The following is a 22,652-nucleotide window of genomic DNA, read 5'->3' on the forward strand; positions in this document are numbered from 1 at the left end:
ATTTTGATTTTTCTTGCAGATAAGAGAGTTACCCTAATTATAGTGTCCAAATGTATTCCCATTATGTTACCCATGGGCATTTCCACATCCTGTCCTGCTTGCTAGAACCATGAATATGTGATAGCTTTGTTATTCCTTGTCCGATTTTTGTGAAATTTTCAGTGTTTTGTTTGTCTAATTTTACTTTATCTGTTCAAATCATATTATTTTCAGCCTGGAGTATACCCATCAATCTTTATTGCAGATAAGAGATTTGCCCTATATAGTGACCCAGTTTATTCCCATAGAAATGTCCATATCTTACCCAGAAAGGTATAGGCCCAATTATTCAGATAGGTAAGCCCAGTTTATTCCCATTTTGTTACCGAAGTGGGTATTTTCATATCTTACGCAGATAGGTAGGCCCAAGCAGATTACTCATGTGGCATGTCCATGTCTTACCAAATAGGTATAGGCCATATTACAAACTAAAGTTTATTTCCATTACGTTATACACATGTGGACATTTCCACATTCTTACCCAGATCTGTAGGCCCAGGCAGCTTATTCCCATTATGTTACTCATGTTTGCATTTCCATATCTTACCCAGATAGGTAGAACCAGTATATTCCCATTATCATTTGGGCATTTCTACATCTTTCCCAGATAAATTGGGCACAGTTGTTTATATCCATGCGGTATTTCCACATTCTTACCCAGATAGGTAGGGCCAGTTTATTCCCATTGTGTTACCCTTGTGTCATGTGGGCATTTCTACATCTTACCCAGATAAAGTAGGCCCAGTTTATACCCATGCGGTATTTCCATATCTTATACCCAGATAGGTAGGCCTCTGAAGTTTATTCCCAGTATGTTACCTATGTGGGTATTTCCATATCTTACCCAGATAGGTAGGGCCAGTATATCCCATTATGTTACCATTGTGTCATGTGGGCATTTCTACATCTTATACCCAGATAATTAGGTCCAGATTATACCCATGCGGTATTTCCATATCTTATACCAATATATAGGTAGGCCTCTGCAGTTTATTCCCAGTATGCTACCCATGTGGGTATTTCCATATCTTACCCAGACAGGTAGGGCCAGTATATTCCCATTATGTTACACATGATTGGTTCATGTGGGCATTGTCATACTTCAAGGTCAACTGATCAGAAGCAAAAGTTAAAAACTAAAGCACTGTTGATCGTTCGGTCCACGGCCTAATAGGTATATAGGCCATATAGTTAAATACGCACTAAAGTTTATTCCCATTATACCAATATGGACATTTCCACATCTTACCCAGGCAGTTTATTCCCAATATACCCATGGCATTTCCGCATAGGTATATAGGCCCAGTTTATTCTAATTATGTTACACAGTGGGCATTTCCATATCTTACGCAGATAGGTATATAGGCTCAGTTTATTCCCATTATTCTCTAAATGCAAAATAACTTTTTTTTTAATGGTCCCTAATCGCACTCTTCTCGCAGTTGGACAAACTCACCCATTTTCCAGTAAGATTTGCATCTTTCTAGAGTGGATTTTACCTCTTTTTTGAGCGACGGTGTCTAAAAAGATGCACAGATCACTCCACAAAAAAGCCATAATCTACTCTAAAAGGACGTACAGTTCACTCCAAAGAGATTGATCCCTGCTATTACTCTAAGAGAAGTGTGATTTGCATGTCATTTTGCTTGAAATGTGCATGACATTTCCTCATCTCACGGTCACTTATACACATTATACGCAAGACCCACTTAATGTCCATTATGTTATTTCATTATGGGCATTTCATACCTTGCCTAGATAGCAGTGGCGCAATTCCGGTCCGAGTAGTGGGGGAGGGGGGTGGGTGGTGATCGCAATATATTGACCTAAAAATTCAAAATTTGGTGTAGGGTCTACACCCTTATATGCAAAGGGCTATGTATCCGGGGGTATTATGACCTTGTACATAATTATTATACTACAATATTTCAGTTAAAGGCCTATTGCATTTTTGTCGATGGCTCTATTGCAATGGATTTGTTTGGATATAAAATATATATGTCATAGATAGAGCGAGCAACTTTTCAATAGTTGGAAGACAAAGTGGTGACCATGATCGTCTTCCAAGAGGTGTACAATTGTTGGAGAAATGCGGGGAGTGAGCGAAGTGAGCGAGCCTTGTAAAAGTTGCTTCAGTCGTTTACAATGACATGCATAATTATTACAGAGGATAAGGTAAATTATCAATAACGTAAATTTCAGAATAAAAGCAAAAAAGAAATAATAAAGAGTTAATAAAGATAAACCGTCCAGATTTTGTTGAGTGAAAACTTATTTGCTCACTGGTTAAACATTAAAGGTGAGATGAGAATGAAAAATAGGATCGTGATTATTAAAAAACCGTGGAAATGACACAATGATGCATAATGAAAGGAAAAATTTGGAACAATTATAAGATTATATTGGGAGATGATGCAACATCAAATTTTTGAGTAAAAACTATATTTGAAATATTTATTAGAGTGCTATGTTAACCAATGTCAATTAAAGTGTCCTACATAAACGGATGAAATTGTAAATTGTGTGAAAAGTATTTCTATCCATACTTCTCCTCCAGTGTGTCATTAACGGCATTGATTTGGTCAATGTCATCAGTAACTCATCGTACACTTAACTTGAAGTATAGGATATAAATATGCCTATATTTTTTTTATTATCCCCCGCTTCCATAAAGATGCTAAATATATGACCCACCCCCTTTCACGCCATTGTATTCAAAGAATGTTTTGATTGGTTTATGATTAGCTTTCATATTATAATCATTTGTGAGTGCAGCGCAACAGCGGATATAACCTTTACAATAAGCTATATAAGGACCGTTTCTCATAGCCAAATTTTTGGAATTTGAGAAATTTTGCATTTTTAAAACGCAAAATTGGGCCAAAAACACTTTGACTGCATTTAACAATGAATCCACTCATTAACAATAGTATTAATCATTTGATGGTTAAAAAATCTCTTTCAAGCTGTCTTGAAAATGGGGGGGGGGGTGGGGTGGTGATGGTACATACCATCCCCCTCTCCGAAAAGAGTGTGGAGGATATCCCCCCACCCGCGACCCGCTCGTGCCAGATACGCAGGTTTATTCTTAGTGTACCCATGTTAGCATTTCCATAATCTAGAAATCTCACTTTCTCAAAATAGTCTGCTATAAATGTATCTTCTGTATCAGTCATTTTATGTAAATTTTATTTCAGTATGCCCTACTATTCTAGGGTTAATAGAATGGACGATTTGCTAATGATTATGCCCTGTCCGTGGCATAATGAGCCAAAAAAATTGAGGGGGCCAGATATGTCTAATTGGAAAAATTATTTTTTTTAAGTTGTAAGCAAATTTTGACATCTTTATTACAAAAATCAAAATTTGTGATAGATTTAATATAATATTTTGAAGATAATAGGCATTTTCCCTTCTCTCTTTCCTTTTCTTTCCATTTCTTTCATTTTTGGGGCCGGGTCGTGGTTTGTTTTTATTTCATTTATTTATCATCATTTTTTTTTTTTTGGGGGGGGGGGGCAAGTGCCCCAAGCCCCTAATGGGAACCCAGGTAGCAAAACATCTGGCGCCCATTATGGATTTTATCTGGGCTGACTGGGGCCCACATAGCTACTTTAGGCAGAAACGCAATCTAATTTTTAAAATATTTGTTTGTACAAAAATGACAATGTTGACATTATAAGTGCCTTTTTTTGCTTCCCCCCCCCCACACAAATATACGTTCCACCGCCCCTGAGACCTTGAGACTACATGCATTTACACCAGGTGGGATCTAGTTGATTTCGCATTAGAAAAGCCATCAGGATTCCATTTCCCTTGATCTTGACTTCACTCATGAATATTCATTACAACAATAAATGACCCAAATTTTAGCTAATAATTTTATGTTTATGTTTATGCAATGATTCCACCACGAAAAGTTTCAGAAAGATATGTAGTTTAGGCCTATATCATACCATTCATAATCATCACATTTAACTTTAGAAGAATGTTTTAGGGTTAAATAATTGTTAACCATAATTTGTCAAGTTTTGTATACTCGCCCAATAGGAAGTCAATTAAGGACAGAGGACGGGACTAGTTGGATAGGTGCACATGACTAGGATAGGATTTGGATTTAGGATTAGAATGTAGGATTCTAGGATAGGATATGGCTTAGTGTAAGAAGTTGCCAAAAATGTGCTTCAATGACCTCAATGACACTAATTATTTTTTAATGAGCCCACATGGGGCCCATACGGGACCCACATGGAACCCAGATGAAAACGTATACTGGAACTCATCGGGGGCCTATCTGCATGCATGCATGTTGCCAAAACTATCCCATATAGTACCCAGATAAGTCTTCATAGGGCCCCGGCCGGATGGGGCCCAGATGGTTTATCATATCTATATGGGCTCTATAGATGTTCCACGGCCCACATGTAACCAGTATAAATCCTCGTACCTATATGGGCACAGATTGGGACCACGGTGCAAACGGGCCCCAGATGGGCCGGCATCTGGGTCCCTAAGTTGGCCACCGGTACCATATGGGTAAAGACCATGTTTTACCCATGTGGGAACGGAATTGTGCCCACATGGTAACCAGACTTTTTTGATGGGCCCCATATTTTTTTTGCTACCTGGGAAGCATAAAAAGCTTCAACAGCCAGCTCAACAAAGACAAGTTTGGGAACCTAATAATCCACTTATATCAATTCAATTCAACATATTTTAGAGATAAGCATTAATTAACACACTGCAAAAATTTGATTTGATTTGATTTATTTTTTTCTTCTGCATTCATAACATTCGTATACAATTTTAATTACGTAACAAACATAATATATTGGTAAAAACATAATATATCGGTAATGGATTTTTGGTATGAATCAAGAAATCAAAAAGTTATTCACAAATATGATCAACAAAAAACAACATTTTCAGTCAGTACAGGAGATCGAGAAGGATTGTCATTATAAGCAGATTGTTTAAACATCGGGAATAAAACTCATTAAATTAATAAATACATTTATAAAGCAGAATAGAAATGTTATTTTGTTCATAATTTTATGATGAAGATGGAGATGATATGAATGAGGATGATGGTGATAAATGGAGGCCGAAACTCAGTAAGCAGAGCTTGTGACGAGTGCACCTCGACATAAAGACAATAAATACATAGGCTGATTGGCCCTATGACATGAAAAAAAAAACTATCATGAAAAAAACAAACAGGGCAACTCTTAGGGGGCAGGTCCCCCCGTGCCCCCGCTTCCGCCGCCTATGCCCACAACTGAAACTCCATGTAATCACTCAATTTAGGGATCGGGGGGGGGGGGGGGATCGGACATAAACTTCTTTCTTAATTCAAAGATTGCGCATTTCTGATGTTTTTAGATTAATAATTGTTCCAATTTTTCGGACCTATAAATAAACGAATATTATTTTGATATGAACACGTCCTGTGCAGTGTCTTGGCAAATGAATTAATGAAGAGGAGCGTGTATTGGGGTATTGTATATTTATATAAATTCTGATTTATATAAAACAAATCAGAAAAATGAACAGGCATAACCCGATTGATACACTGATTAAATATAAAAATACACTGGTATTTTAGGAATTAGCCTATCCTAAGTTTATAATAAAAAACAAAACGTCAGGCATATCCAACCCATTTCCTTTTCTCCCCCGAGTTTTTTTTTGTGTTTGAGGCTATATCAATTTTGTGTCTTTTGTTTTATTTCATTTTGATGTGAAAATTTTCTTGAAGATGGAAAGGGCACTCTTTCCCACATTTTGACATTTTGCATAATATGACATGGAAACTTTGACCATCGTCATTTGGAGATCACTGCACTGACCATACTCTTTGCACCATACCATCACGATCACCGCGCGCAGCGTACGGTACGGTACCTATACCATACAGTACAGTGAATTCGTGGTAGGCAGCGCAGGTATGCTGCTGCAGATTTTTGTAGGCATAATCTTGCATCTTGGACAGTTGTTTTCAATTTTCAGCGTTACGTTTTGGAAAGATTTTTTTAGTTCAGGTAAGAACGTGCTCTTTTTCTTACGTCGAGAATTATAATTTTATTTGCCACTGTCTTTGAAAATAGAAAAGACACTGTTTCGCCGGTACCGCCGTCACCGATGGGGTGTCGCATCGGATCGGACCAGCTAGCTTTCCCGGCGCGCGGCTAGCATTCTAGCATCCTCAATCCAGGGGCAGGGCCAGTGCTCATGGCACGGGAATGTACCGTAGGTCTCAGCCAAATGCAGAGGCCCGACAAAAACTGAAAAAGAGCATTGGCCCGCGCTTAGCTTAGACCATGGACTGGAATAGGTCCATGGTTACTGTTAGGCTGATAAATTGGTCTAGATCTATTTCTATCGGGGATATGCTGCGCTGAGGAGGGAAAAAAATCAGAAAATTTTGAAAAACTCTGATTCTGAAGAAACAGCAGATTTATCACTCAGTCTAACTAACGTTATTTGGTGGTGGTGATGATGGTGATGATGATGATGGTGATGATGATGATGATGATGGTGATGGTGATGGTGATGGTGATGGTGATGGTGATGGTGATGGTGATGGTGATGGCGATGATGATGATGGTGATGATGATGATGATGGTGGTGATGGTGGTGATGATGATGATGGTGATGATTGTGATTATGATAAAGTCAAATGAAGATGATGATTCATGATGATTTGATGATTTACATGTATGCATATTAAACTAATTTTCATCTTAACTTCAGTGATCTAGTTGTGCCTAATGTTAGGCCTACTTCTAGATGATAGATTAATTTTATTTTTTGATGATGGTGGTGGTAGTCATGGTGGTGGCGGTGATTATGATGATGATGATGATGATGATCATGATGATGATGATGATGATGGTGATGTTGATGCTGGTAATGATCATAATGACAATGATGACGATGATGATGATGGTGATGATGATGATGACATGGGAAGTTGAGACTCATATTTGCTGTCAAACATTTCAATTTAAAAAAAAATGCCTTTTTTTCTCAGGAGTGTACATGTAGTGTGGAGAGTGCATCTTTGAAAGGTTTATGCCACAACAAAGGCTGACAATCATGAAAATTATACACACAGCATCTGCCATCTTTTCAGTATACATACATGCTGAAAAAACTCATGATTAAGTATGATAATTGTAATTATTCAAGGTCTTTAAGAACCGCCTCTCTTCAGTCACTCTTCGTTATGTGACAGATGATGATTTTTACTTGCACCTTGGCTAAACAGCAGAACAGCAATATTTGGTATAGTACATGTACAGTACATGTACATCACTGCGATCTTACAAAGTACATGTTTTATGCACAAGTACCACAATACTATTAAAAAGTGATTGGTTAACATTGGTTTGACTTTTTAAAAATCTGAGCTAGAAGGTCACACTTGTCACCTGTGTCTGTGATAATGTTACTAAAATGAAGCCTAGAAAAAATTGCGTTCAAAAATAATTATTTAGTGCTTCAAAAGTTGAAATATAAAGTGACCAAAAACACCATCTTAATTTCATCCCATACACTTATGTGTACTATTTAGGCGTCTATAAGATGCCTATTTACAAAATCTGGGTTTGCCTTGTAGTCTTAGCTTTTCATTCTCAATAATGGTTGTTTTCAGGGTTTATTAGTTCTAATACATGCACTTGTACACATGTTTCATCTTGGTTTGAGAATTTTTTAAATCGGCTGCTCACAAAGTTAAACAATACCTTTTATTGAATACATGTAGTGAAAGATAAGACTTGATCATGATAGTGAGAGATGAAGATGATAATGATTTACGATGATGATGATGATGAGATGATTAACTCTCTGCATTTTTGAATGGTTTAATTTGATGGTGCTGATTTGCCATTTATCATTATCCTCATAAATGCAGAAATCATGATGATTACGTCGATATTATGATAAGTTTATTAATACATGTACAACAAAATTTGAAAAGATTGACAGTGTTGATAGTAAAAAATTAAGATGGTGATAAGTTGTGATAATGATGATGAAATCAGAACTTTTTTTCCATGATGAATAACATCTTTTTCATTAATATGACAGCAATTCACACCAATCCAGTTTAAAAATTCAGTATAAATTGCTTAAAATTTGTATTTTACTTGATATGAATATGGATGTACGTGTAATAGGTGTAAAATCTAATTGAATCCTTCCTCCCCACCCCCTCTTTTTTTTAAACTGTACTCTCTCAAAAGATCTCCTTTTATATTCCCCCCCCCCCCGACATACATAGAAAGTATTATCGTAAAACATTTTGAATTGAATTGAAATATGGTAATAATAATTATGATTATTTTTTATGTCCAACCTGGCTAGAAAGGAAATATTCCCCTCATTTTTTTCCTTCTCATGATTGATGGCAGCTGAATTTTAAGTTCTACATGTAGTTTATTTAACACACTCAATCATAATTATCCCACAGTCATTTTCACATGGAAATGAAGCAGAGCTTGTGAAATGTCAATTATCAAACTTGCCAAAGTTGCAAAAGTGTAATAATCTTTGACTCTATTTTTATTCAACCTGAGCTGATCCTCTGTGAAAATTCAAATGTTTAATTCTGAGATACTTGTTGTGTCCTTTCTTGGCAATGTTTTCTCTTTTTTTTCTTTAATAAAGAATGCTGCAGACAAATTACATGTATATCCTGAAATGTTCAGCCTATTCCAGCTCGGGAATAGGTTTTATAGAAAAGAAAGAAAAAACATATTATTGATATATTTCTTATTTTATTGTGATCGTCACATGATACAAATAGATTCTCATGAAATAATTGCAAAATTTATCCCATGAAATTGAAACAAAGATAACAATCATTAAAATAATTCAATACATACATGTATAATACTTGATGTGAAAAATACATTTTACAATGACAAAATACATGTATGTACAGCTGTTATTGCGAAACCTATCACACATGTATGTACATGTATCCCTCCACTTGCTCAGGACCACCTATGGTCCTCTCAAACCCTGGCTCATGTATTTCCAATAAAATGCATGTAGGCGAGTCATATTGTACTCTATACTGTATCCATTGTTTTCCTTAAGATTAAAAATAGAGTTTGTAAACTTGTGGGTAAAAAAAGTGAAGATGGAATTATTTTGAAAAAAAATAAGAATATGTACAATGCATGTACTGTAGGCCTACATTAATCATGAATGTGTATGTAAATTTTATTTCACTCTGTGTCATAATTTACGATACACATGCAGAGATATCACTCTAGAGTGATATCTACTTGATAAAATGCAGCTTCAAATGTCAATGGGGGGGGGGAGAGTTGTTGCTATGTTACTTACGCAGTACTAGTTCCTTATTAATATTAATGCATCCCTTTGCACATCATAAATTGTATTTTGATTGTACCCTGGGTACAGTATACATATGGATGCGCATTATAGGGGAACCCAGTTTGATCACCATGGCGACAAACAAACAGTGAGCTAAATGGGAAATCCCCTCTGCTACCCAAGTTTGTGCACCAGTACCAGCTACTGTTGAACTGTATTGAACCAAGGAAGCTCCTTGATTGAACTTTGGATTGTAGTTGGATTATAATATTTACACTGAAAGGAGATGATTGATTTTTCTCATCAAGTATTTGCTCTCTTTCATTTTGTATTAATGGTATCTTGAATGCAATTATTTTCCTGTTCATTAAGATTAATTGCACTATACAAATTAATGTTTATTATTATTATTAATTACATGCTGGAATGCACACCTATGGTCCATAAATCGGTTGTGAATTAATACATCCAATTTTATAATGTGCATGTCAACATAAGAATTACATGAGGGCGACGGGTGATTTTGCCCTCATGACAGCCCAAGTTACCCCTGAAATTCCCCCAAATTCCGTTGAGCCGACCGTTATTTCTTGAGTCGCCCCAAGATCTGTCTCAAACAACTTTCAATAGAAAATCAATATTCTAACGACATGTATTGCAGAATAATAGTATTTGGTTTTACTTCATAATAAAACCATGAATAGTAGCCCTTAATATGAAAGAAATAGCCCCAAAAATTCTGCAATCACCCCAATGTGGAAAAAAAAGGTGACCCCTAAAAATTAAAAATCATTTCCTACCCTGGTACATGTACACATGTAAATGATTGTATTATCGAGTCCATGTATAAAGAAAATTACAGAGATCTTCTTTGACACCACCAGGGGCCACTTGCATAACAGTTACCAGTACTAATTTGGTATTAAACTTCCATCCAATGGTAACTTGTCTGGAATACTTGATTTTGATTGGTTTGTGATCAACGTTACTATGGCAGTTACCATTGAATGGTATACAAATAGCAAATAGGCATGAGTGCGATGGTGCGAGATTTCTCATGAGGTGAAAGAAAGATGCTCTATTCAACGAGGCGTTAGCCGAGTTGAATAGGGGGTCTCTTTCTTTCACCGAATGCGAAGTCTCGCACCATTGCAAGAATAAGAATATTCGCTATTTGTGTTGTTCAACGCCTCGGAATTTAGCGAAAATATGAAAAAACAAGAGTTTATCCCTGCAGTAATCTATGAAAAGGGAGCACAAATATTGAAAGCGCAAAGCAAAATCCCACAAGCGCGCATGACCTTGGGCAGCACTGCGCATTTAGCCAGCAGGCGAATACGCGTATTGCACCTTCAGTTTTACAGAGCACAATGAATTAAATCGTATTGTGACGTCACCTCCTAAAGCTGTGTAACGGTACATTGTGGAATTTGGATGGTGCATTTTGGATGGTACGTCTTGTGTGTAACGGTACAAATAAATTGATTGTCAGCCTCCCATTTGCTCGCGTACAACAAGCTAAGTAGGCGTTGTACAACAAAGAATACCGGTACCATAATAGTTACTTTTATGCCACGGGCCCAGATATAGTACATGTACATTTACCTGGGACATGATAAGGATTCTTCAAAAATTATAACCCCAGTTTACAGATTGACAAATAAAACTCCTTTCCTCTGGAGTGTCAATTCAGATCAAACCTTTTATTTGTTGTACCGTAGTTTAAAAGTGTAATTGCCAAGCTACATGTATTTGTGTGCGTGTATGTGAACAATTGATGATAATTTTTTTGGAATTTTAGTATAAATTTTGAAAGGCATTTTTAAGAATGAGCAAATGTTGTTTGAAGGGTTGTGTTGTATATAGCTTTTTTTTTTTTTTACATAGTTTTCATTACATGTACATGTATGTGTTCATTTCTGATTGGAAATACTCTCTGTGAACTGAATAATTGGCAGTCATGTTCAGTGGCTAGCAGGGTACTTGTAGGAAGTTATAATTTTAGGGCATTGGCCTAGGGGCTATCTTTTTTTCCACATTGGGGTGATAACATTTGCAAAATTTTTAGGAATATTTCTTTCATTTAAGGGTTATTTTAGGGGCAACAAGCAATAGCAATTATGCAGTAAATATACATAGTTAGAATATTGCTTTTCTAAATATTGAATGTTGTTTGTGACAGATCTTTGGGCTAGTACTCTAGAAAGAATTGGTCACCCCAATGCATGATTTGTGGGGGAATTTTAGGGACGCTTTGGACTGTTATGAGGGCTAAATTGCCTGTTGCCCTCATACATTTTCTATAATCCCTATACATGTATCAAACTATTGCAACTTTAAAGTTACATTATGTAGAAAGGTTATGTGACAGAGGGTCCTAGATTTTTTATAATTGTATTTACCCCTCTTACACCCATAAAAGATTTCAAAGAACAGAAACCCCTTGAATTTATTTTGACGACTTCCTCTTTTTGACAACTCTGCCATAAAAGAGAGCTACATTCATGTTTGTTCATCCATGTACTATGAACCTGGTTGCATGGCAACGGCGTCATGCGTAAAGATTTTGGATATGGTGATTTTCTGCTTAACTTGTATGGCTTCTCTGATGGTACGAAATGTTGGTTGTGTGGACATGCATGCAGCAGTTGCAGTATGAATGGCTCTCTTTGTTTTATACAGTATTGTTCTTATATCAGTTATCACAATGTCTATTTGATTACCGGTATACATGATAGAGTCTGTCATCAATCTCTTACAGTATTTTGGCTTTGTTAAACAGTATCAAAAATCAGAAGCAAAGGTTGTCGTCTAGAGGACATGTACCGTAGGTGAAATCTAGACAGACGTTGTTTGTTACTGTAGCCCCTCTGGAAGCGGAGATACAAGTACATGTTTGCTTTGGCGGACTCCATTGTGGATAGATCATCACGTACAATCTTTTAATGATCTTTTAAAAGTTGTAGGACTATTGATTTGAAGTTTTTATCTGTTTGACAAAGACGCTTCACATTAAACGATTTTCTAAATTCTTTATGTTCTCACATTGCAGGAACTGAGTGAGATGATGATGAACCTGATTTGGATCTTGCCAGAAAAGTGATACATCCAAGCCTAATAATACAATGCCAGTAAATCAGCATCTCAAGTACACGTACATTGGATAGTTTTCCCTTCAGCCAGTTTTCAGTGGCAAGATTACTATGCATTTGGTCTATGATCACTGCAGCTAGCTGTAAGTCTCTGTATTAATCCAAATCCTATGATTTCACGCTCTAATATGGAACCAACTCGACTTCAAATTTACAATATATACCTTGTCTGTATGTATTATTAGAACACAATTTTAATGAATCCATGAAATTCATTTATTGAGGATCTACATGTACGTGACAAGCAAGGGCTTTCATCTGCTTTTACAAAAACATGGAGAAACTTCACCATCACATAAATGATTTAAGCGAGCGGTTACGCCGGCTTTCTCCGTGCGAGAGATATTGTGTTTACAATGCAAGGATGTGACTTAATTGCTGACATATTATACTGTGAGATTTCAGACATTAGCCTACTCTCGAGCTGATTCAAGATGGATTCACCCGACGACATATGCTTCAAGGGTAATAGTGCCCTTGAGTGCAACTGTACTTCCTCCCCACCTGAACTTCCCCCAAAACCGAGCTGTAAGTGATATTTTTTCTTTCTTATTTATCGTAACAGGTTACATGTAACTTCGGTACTTCTGTATACAAATTTAAGAATTGAGCAATTCTTTGTTCTTTGTATTTGTCCATCATCAAGGTTATGTAACATGCTATTGAGAATGTTCTCAACTTCCTTACTAAATCAAACAAGTTTGTATGAAAAAATGGCATTTGTTGAGGAGATATGGTAAAACCTAAGCAGTCGAGAAGCTACAAAACTACATGTAACTGGCACATAAACTTTAAAATTTTAAACATGTTGGTAAAATGGTATTGTCCAATCATGCCATTCGATTGGCTACAAAGAGAGGACTATCCAGCATCTCAAAAATATTTTAATTATTTTTTTTTCTAAATTAGGACCCTGATAAATTAGGTTGGCTTTGTCTATTGAGAACCTGCACATTGAGTCATAGCAGCTATGCCTGTCTTTTGATCATGTTAACTTTAAGTTTATTTCCTTCAGAAAGTGATCATTTTTTTCATTTCAGGTATTGGTTTTGAAATTCATAGGAACCAGTGGGGCTATTTTCTTACAAATCAGAATGAATGGGGGCCAAAAGTTGTCTTATCCTAAATAGATGGGGCAAGCCTCAGTGGTAATCTGCCCTCAAAGAATTACCATCTGTTGTGAGTAGGGCAGGGACAAATTACTTGGTAGCACGGGATGATTTTGTCCCAAAAGAGCCCTGGGAAATCCCCATTCACTAAGAGATTAAATCTTATCCAATCATTGTTGCCAAAATATCTTATTCTTTTTGCCTGGTGTTTAAGTAGAAAGAAAATTGTCTACATTTGAGAGCAATGAAAATGAGAAAGATTTATTCTTGCTCTACATTTCATGTATGTGTGTCTGATAGTTTTACCACTTTATATCGCATTCAGTTGTGGTGTGACAAAGCTCAACATTTTCATAGTAAAGACATTCAGACAAATTGCCCCATTTTTTTTTTTGCATTATGAATTTATACCAACAGTCAAGTCTAAAATCAATCTTCCAAAAGTATGCAGAAAATTTGGTTGTGACATGAATGTTTCATTTATATGTCATGAGTTCATTATGAGGTACAGTACATATACTGAGTCATGTAACATACATGCACCTGTACCCCCTGTGCCTTTGTATTACATCATTGTTAAATTCATTCTGAAAATGAAACATTACCAATATTTACTTTCTAAGATTTCCCTTCTGTTGTCTACATGTACATGTAAATGTTACAATCAAGTTTTTGTATTAATTGATGTTTAAAGGAAACATGATTTTTCTATAAAAAAAATTCAAGAAAATAATTTTAATTCATATCTCTCTTTTCATTTTATTTTAGTTTGTATAGAACCATGTACACCCCCAACTACAACCACGGGTAAGTGAACGATGCGGATACAATGCATGAAATAATTTGTTCTCTGCATGTTTAATTTGATATATTGCATGTGCATTCAGATGGGTCTTGAAAGTGCTGTGCACAGTATGAATTTGAAGATTTACATGTACATGTAGTTTGAAATAGAATGATTTTGTGCAAAACTAACAATTACAATTTGCATGGAACAATTTAGAAATTACTGATTCAGTGATTTTTTTTTAGTAGATTGCACTGTTAATAGGCTATGTTTGTATCCAACCTTACTTGGACCCCATTGCATAAAGGTATAACTTTGCAATCCAATTATAACTACCATGGTAACAATAACCAACATCCAATCAACATCATTTATTCTGTAATAAAGTTACCATTGGATGGGCAAAGTCTAAGTTCGTTCTATGCAATGGGTCACTAATTTGCTCCAGAAAGTCAGTTTCTGAACAACAACAACCAAAAAAAAAAAGAGTACAGTTGTTATCTACATGTGTACATGTAGTTTTGCACCAAAATTCAGTATGGTGTTAGAATTTGGATGAATGTCAGGTTCATACTCATCAGAGAGACACAGTATGCTTTATATTTGGCTGATTATGCATATTTTTGGTGTGCTCTATTTCTCCAGGAGCAAATGTAATGTCGTGCAAATTGTAGTTTATTAAAAATTAAAAATGGTCTAAACACTGTAGTCCCATTTACAAAGTACAAAGTAATACATTGTCAAGCAAACTGTAACATTTTGATACATACATCAGCAGTGTAACAAAGTAATTATTTATCAAGCAATGTACAGTACCAAAGCATTATGCAGTATTTAAAAAAAACAACTAAGAATTGTCAAGCATTGTAACAAACTAATTACCAAACAGTGCATGTACATATATCAAGGATCATTTGTAAAAAAGTGATTACATGTATCTAACGATTGATCAAAGTCATCAGTATAATGTTTTATCAAGTAATGTTTATACAAATTAATACATTTACATTATCAAGCAGTGTAAACAAAGTGAAATTATTATACAAATGAATTTATTACTTGTCTGTATTAATACCCTTCATTGCATGCTGCCCACAGGGACAACCACCGAAACTCCAACGACTACGCCAGGTACATGTTTTTTTTTTTCATTTGAAAGGGTTCATTATTTTTCTTTCTTTCTTTGAATAATCCTTTTGTACATGTATAAGTGCTGAAATATAATATCACTGTGAAACAGGACCAACCGCTTAAATATACCCATTTCATACTGAGCTCTTCCCCGTTACCCGTCTTCACCACTCTTCACCATTTGTTTAAAATCGCCTGCGAAATGTGTAATACCAACTGAAATATTGGGAATTGCATATCAAATGAAAGCATATCATCTCATCTTGAGAAAAAAGTATGAAATAACTAATGATCAGTGAAGCATTATGTGCTATGCTTCAATAATCACATCAACTTCCCTGATCACAACAAGGTCTGAAAACATGCATTGTTGCAATGATGATTCATAATCATTCATGCATGACTGATCATTATTTGAAACTAGGTGCAAAGCAAGGCCATACTTTTTTATTTTTTTATAGTAATTTTGAAAATTAATGAAGCAACAGTAGTCAGATGTGGTTCATCTGCAGTCGTTTGCAAAAATAAGTAATTTTGCTCGTGAAATGCATATTAAAAGAAAGCACATCCTCCCATCTCTCGGAAAAAATAGGAAATACATGTGAGTTATGTTCATTGAAGCATTGCGTGCTATGCTTCAATGATCACAGCAAGGTCATGTGTTTAATTTTTCCATGGTTTTCATGGGGTTGATTTTACCTCTGACACCATTAAGAGGCAGTACTTAAAGGAGAATGAAACTCTTGGAGCAAGTTAGCTTTTGTGAAAGCAGAAAAATCAAAGAATAAGATCAACAAAAGTTTGAGTAAAATAGGACTAGCAATAGAAGAGTTATGAGCATTTGAATGTCGAGATCACTAATGCCATGGAGATCCTCCCATTGGCAATGCGACCAAGATATATATGTCACAGATGAACAACTCTCCCCTTTTGGACACTGAAAATATACCCCAAAACATCTCTTTTTGCTCATTCTAATCATATGACAAACGATTCATCAATGATATAATGTTGTGAAACCTCTGTACTTGTCCTCTCATAAAGAGAACATCTCACCTTGTGATAGACTCTATAAAAGTGAGAATATAAGTGAAATAAGTACTAAAGTAATGAGGGAGTTGTACGTGTGTGACATCACAGATCTTGGTCGCATTGCCAATGGGAAGATCTACATGGCATTAGTGATCTCAATATTCAAATGCTCATAACTTTCTTATTATTCATTCAATCTTCCTCAAACTTTCAACAATATGTTTCTTTGATTTTTCTCTTTGATATGGATTCAGCTGGTTTCAAGGGTTTCATTCTCCTTTAAAGCATCCTTCTCATGCTGCCAGGTGCATCCTCTCTTAACTCACTTTAAATTCAATGGGAAAGTTTTCGCCTGCGACTTTCATTTTGCCCTTATCACCGCCTTTCTCAAAAGCACTTATCATTCAGCAATAGAGAGTGCAGTAATGAGTATGAAAGGGGTATTGATAATGATACCCATGATACTGTCCATTGTCCCTCATGTCATTCCTCCATGCACATGTTTCTACGTCGTATATGGGCTTGTTCATGATTCCTTAATGTTGAATAGCCTGGGCCCTGTCTTAGAAAGAGTTGCGATTGATACGATCAACCAAAACTATGAAAAGCCAGCAATAGAGTACCGAAGTGTGAAGTCAGTTGCCATGGTGTCATGGCGGGCTGGTTCTAAACAGAGTCGCAGCTGACGATAGTCTGTACACATTTGTATGACTTTGGCTCGTCTGAAAAATAGGTTGCAAGCGATCGAATTCCGATAGCAGCCATTTTCTCTTATGAGAAACACGCGCTTTCATTCGGCGGGCTCATTTGTTTAGAACCAGGTCGCCATGACACCATGACAACTGATGTCATCGCTTCGGTACTCTATGTTAACATATAACATGCGTGTTCATTCAAAATATTTTCTAGATCTGTTGTATATTCATACATTCATTGTTTTCTTGAAAACTCTGTATAATTCTCTTTGTGTACAAAGGACATGGTGCAAAATTCCTGTCGAAAAAATTATGACATTGATGGATTTCCATACAGTTGAGGTTGATCGAATCAATCGTACATGTAATTCTTTGTAAGACGGGGCCCTGGTAATAACGCGAAATCTGTGGAAGGACTACCTTGTAAACCATACTCAACACAGCACATTGCAAGGAGTAAGTTTGCTCACCAAATTTGATTTTAAAGCATTTTTTTTGGTCATGAGAGAAAAGCTCTCAAAGTTCTGAGTTCTGTACAGTCCTATGTAGGATTCTGCTACACAAACAACTTTTTTATGTACATGTAGCATTCTTTAAAATTGTAGAGCAAATTGCGATGTGATGCAAGGAAAACTATTCCGTGCATTTTAATATCATTTACAATAAAACCATGTTGTGTACCGGTATGTAGATGTTAGAATGTCATTTTAATCTAATACATGATCTAAACATGTTGTCATTCATTTTAATGTGTTTTTTATTCTTGGGTTTTCGACAATAAGTTTACCACCAATATCTACATTTATAAACATTTGTTTAAATGAAGATGTGATAATATTCCCAGGAAAATTGGAAAATAAAAACAAAAGTATATTGATGTTAAAGAACTTGTGAAGCAAGTGCATGTAGTTTAAAAACTTTATTAACATCAATTACTATACATGTAGGTACACCACCTGGAACTACAACGGTAATGACAGAATCCCCACCTATCACAACTACAGGTACCTATATACCTTTCTGTTTATTAAGATTCTTTGTGGTCCCCATCGCCTTTTTGATAAAGAAAGAAAGTCTTTGACTTGTTTTCATTCTCTGTTTCCTCTTTGTTTTTAATTAAATGGAATAATAATATCCTTGGATTTATTTTGGTGTTGACATCCCAGAGTACTTTGTTTTATTTGCATTTTGCAAATATACGTTTATTTTGTTTGTTTTGTTTTTTTGTCATAAGAGTGAGGAATTTCCTACTTTTCACTTTTCCGACAGTGTGTTTTGTTTCCATTTGTTAAAAGTCACAACCATTGAAGTGTTTGATTAATATGCTGTCAATCCAGTGTTTGACGACTTGTGTTACGTTTGTGTGCATCCTGACTGCACAATTGGGCGCAAATTAAAGTTGTTTTCTTGTTTTTACATCACGATAATCAATTTTAAATCTCCAATTCAGAAAGAATTGCAATGAAATACAACTCCACAAATCAAACACATTTTTATTCCCAACCAATGATGTATGTTTGATTTGTATTTGTTTATAATGTTAATGGTGGAAAAACTTGAACTTGAACTGGAAGTAAGCATTCGAGACTTGTTCTTGATTTTCGAAATCATGATTAAATAGCTCTTTCTACAACAACCCTTTGGTCTAGGATGATCTCTTTCTTTTTTCAAAAATTATTTGCCAATAGTAAACTTTTTCATATTTTGAATGAACTTCTTGTGTATACATGTACGTGCAATATAAAAGCCACTACCTTAAAAATTATAATATTTCCCCTGATAGACCTCCTGAGATGAAAGAATTTTTTACCAAATGTTATGAAATGTTGATTTTCATAATTTCTTGATAATTTTACTACACTCTCCTCAAGATTATCGCTGATTCTTTCCAGTTTTTAAACGAAGTCATCCCTATTTTTTCATTCGGAATGATTGGGATGTCGTGTATCTCTTCACCTCTGATTAGTATCTAAGGTTCATTTGATATGCTTTGTTATTATTTCATGTTGAAAGAAGGGCCCATAATATTTGGTTGTCATAGCACCTGCGGATGTAAACACTTTATCCATTATCTTGTTAAAATCATTTGTATTCATGCTAGTGATACTCACATGTAGAGTGCAATCTTTTTCGTATATTGCTTTCGATCATATCTCATCAATAACATTTGTCATATTGCAATCCTCCCTCAACTCTTGTTTGGTTCCATTTTGTGATTAAATTGATTATTTCTGTCCATCTCCTTCCTGGCATCCTCTTCAGATTAATTTCTCATCAATTATAGTTATAGCTCTGTCCATTTCAGTTTACAAGTATGTGCTTGAATGAGCACTCATGAATATATGTATAAGGTATTTGTATTGAAGGCTTTTAGGAAATTAATTCAACCTACATTTCATTTCTGTCGTTTAATAGATTCATTCAAATTCATACATTATTAACCATATTTATCTCTATTCTGGGTATATGCAGGTACATTTATTTGTAAGATTTTATTTGACTTTGAATTATATGGACTTCATGTAACTTTTGAAATTTGTGCAATAGAAAATGCCAAAACCCAGCCTCAAATAGCAGATTAGAAATAAGGGGTATATCTGTAAAATGGGTAGCTCGCAGCTTCAACATGACTGTGTGGTCGTCCATGTATGTTGAGCTTTATTGGCATATTATTGATGCTTGGTGAAATGTGCTACGTGTCATTGCCATGGAAACAATTGTTTGTATGCACGAAAGCGTCATGGATACCTACCTAGCTTGAGGTAGGCTGGCGCTGCTGCTTTCTCTGAGTCTGGAGGAAAAAAAGATACTGCTGAAATAAACCATGTGATATTCTTTCATTGTCAAACCTAAGTTCAGATCTAACAAAGATAGCCGCTGCTTTGTCAAAATCTTGAGAAAAACAGTATTGCTGAAATAAATCATGTTACATTCTTCCATTATCTAATAAAGATGACAAAGAAAAAAATATAAGCTCTGGATTTTCCTTGGCATGGTTAAATTTTCTGTCTTTTTCTGTTTGTTTTCTATATTCTCTCATTTATTACTCTCTTCCTCCCTTACCCCCCCCCCCCCACCCCCACTCTCCTTTTTTATATCTCCCTCTCTCTGTCCATCTTTCCCTCTCTCTGTTTCAACATCTCTCTGTCTATCTCTCTCTCTCTGTCCATTTTCTATTCATTTTCTATGTATTTGTCTAAATACACCCTTGTTTTTATTGTCTCACCTGCATAGCAGAGTGAGACTATAGGCGCCGCTTTTCCGACGGCGGCGGCGTCAACACCAAATCTTAACCGAAGGTTAAGTTTTTGAAATGACAACATAACTTAGAAAGTATATGGAACTAGTTCATGAAACTTGGCCATAAGGTTTAATAATCAAGTATTACTAAACATCCTGCCTGAGTTTCATGTCACATGACCAAGGTCAAAGGTCATTTAGGGTCAATGAACTTAGACCATGTTGGGGGAATCAACATCAAAATCTTATAAACCTAAGGTTAAGTTTTTGAAATGTCATCATAACTTAGAAAATATATGGACCTAGTTCATGAAACTTGGACATAAGGTTAATCAAGTATCACTGAACATCCTGCACGAGTTTCAGGTCACATGACCAAGGTCAAAGGTCATTTAGGGTCAATGAACTTTGGCCAAATTGGGGGTATTTGTTGAATTACCATCATAACCTCGAAAGTATATTGGTCTAGTTCATAAAACTTGGACATGAGAGAAATCAAGGAAAACTGAACATCCTTTGCGCATTTCAGGTCACATGACCAAGGTCAATGAACTTTGGCCATAATGGGGGTATCTGTTGAATTACCATCATAACTTTGAAAGTTTATGGATCTGACTCATGAAACTTGGACAAAAGAGTAATCAAGTATCACTGAACATCCTGTGCGAGTTTTAGGTGACATGTTCATGGTCAAAGGTCATGTAAGGTCAATGAACTTTGGCCACGTTGGGGGTATTTGTTGAATTACCATCATATCTGTGTATTAAAAAGTGTATTGGTCTAGTTCATAAAACGTGTACATAAGAGTTACCAAGTATCACTGAACATCTTGTGCGAGTTATAGTAGTTTTCAAAGTCAGCACTGCTGCTATATTGAATCGCGTGATGCAGGTGAGACCGCCAGAGGCATTCCACTTGTTTCTCTTTCTATCCCTCTTTAAATGAAATGCTAATTTATTGTTTATATTTAAGAGGACATTTCTCACACAAACTATTTCATATAAGCGACTGATAAGGTTTCATTTGATTGGTGAAGAGTCAATTTGTCATAGATTTCTGCCATGTATTGATATGAAATAGGCCAGTGTCTTTGCTTTTTAGGCTCTCCAATTGTGGTAATAATAAATATACCTTGGTCCAGTATCAAAAGCCAGCTATCCTTTAATAGACATTTCAATTTTATTAAGCTTGAACAGAATAAGCTGCTCACTGTTCACTCATTGTGCTTCAATCTGTAGAGTCATCGCTAGCATTTCTCGAAATGTTTGTGATCTCATCGATCAAGTGCAAATAGACTCATTGATTTTAAGTTCTTGTGGCTACTCTTCATCCATATCATAGTTTCTCTTGCAATTTGCTGTCGGCTAATATTTCATTTTTCATTGGCACCCATTCTTGAAGTTATCATACATGTACATCTCTATGGCTTCATTGATTGACTTGATTCCTTTTTAATGACCTCAGAGAAAAATATTTGTTTGGATCTTGTTTTTAGCAGAACCGTCAACAACAGGACCTAGTCCTAGTACTGGTATTACGGACCAGCCTACCATTGAGACCAGCCCTGTCACTGATGAGTTCTCGTCTCCTTCTGATACTAACCCCACCCCTGATGCTGGACCAAGCTCTAGCCCCTCTAATTTGTATACTAAAACTGAGCCTTCTGAAGGATCAACTTCTAACCCAGGTAGTAGTTGACATTTACTGTTATTTTAGGACTAGGGAATAGTAATACAATATACCATGACACTCCAGGATCTGGCACAAACTATTCACATCAATAGTACCCTTGCTGTGCATAGTCTTTGGTGCAATTTAGTGCGCATATGGGAGGGTCAGAAAAATTGAATAGTTCACTTTTCCAGGAGGGGCTCTGCCCCTGCTTCTTGTCCCATTCTTTGCCGATTTGCCCAGTATTCTATGACAGCCCCTGAAAGATCCAGTGAGGTTTTCATGGATACATTGTGAAGGATCCCCCCTTTTTTTTTGCTCCCCCGATTCCTTTGCACTCCACCGGTCAACAACAAGGGTTTAAACCAGAGAGCATCACTGAACACAAGTCGATCAACTGCCCTTATTGGTTTTTAACTCTGACATTTGTGCTTGATTCAATTCA

General features: G+C 35.9%; 1 protein-coding gene across 14 annotated transcripts in view; it reads left to right on the forward strand.

Annotated features, from left to right (window-relative positions):
* Positions 1 to 5,950: 5,950 nt before the first annotated feature.
* LOC129271956 (mucin-2-like) overlaps positions 5,951 to 22,652 on the forward strand; it is a 46,767-nt gene continuing 30,065 nt past the window's right edge. For 6 of the 14 annotated variants that reach the window (XM_064106979.1, XM_064106989.1, XM_064106983.1 and 3 more), the window contains exons 1-6: positions 5,951 to 6,080; positions 12,443 to 13,070; positions 14,420 to 14,458; positions 15,537 to 15,569; positions 18,244 to 18,300; positions 22,032 to 22,223. In XM_064106979.1, coding sequence (XP_063963049.1) covers positions 12,977 to 13,070; positions 14,420 to 14,458; positions 15,537 to 15,569; positions 18,244 to 18,300; positions 22,032 to 22,223 — 415 coding nt within the window. In that variant the 5' untranslated portion in view covers positions 5,951 to 6,080; positions 12,443 to 12,976. Of the gene's footprint in view, positions 6,081 to 11,958; positions 12,044 to 12,442; positions 13,071 to 14,419; positions 14,459 to 15,536; positions 15,570 to 18,243; positions 18,301 to 22,031; positions 22,224 to 22,652 lie in introns of those variants that run through there. The other 8 variants (XM_064106981.1, XM_064106987.1, XM_064106980.1 and 5 more) reach the window with 5 other exon arrangements.

Source organism: Lytechinus pictus, chromosome 11 (genome assembly GCF_037042905.1).
Source record: "Lytechinus pictus isolate F3 Inbred chromosome 11, Lp3.0, whole genome shotgun sequence".
Taxonomy (NCBI): Eukaryota; Metazoa; Echinodermata; class Echinoidea; order Temnopleuroida; family Toxopneustidae; genus Lytechinus; species Lytechinus pictus.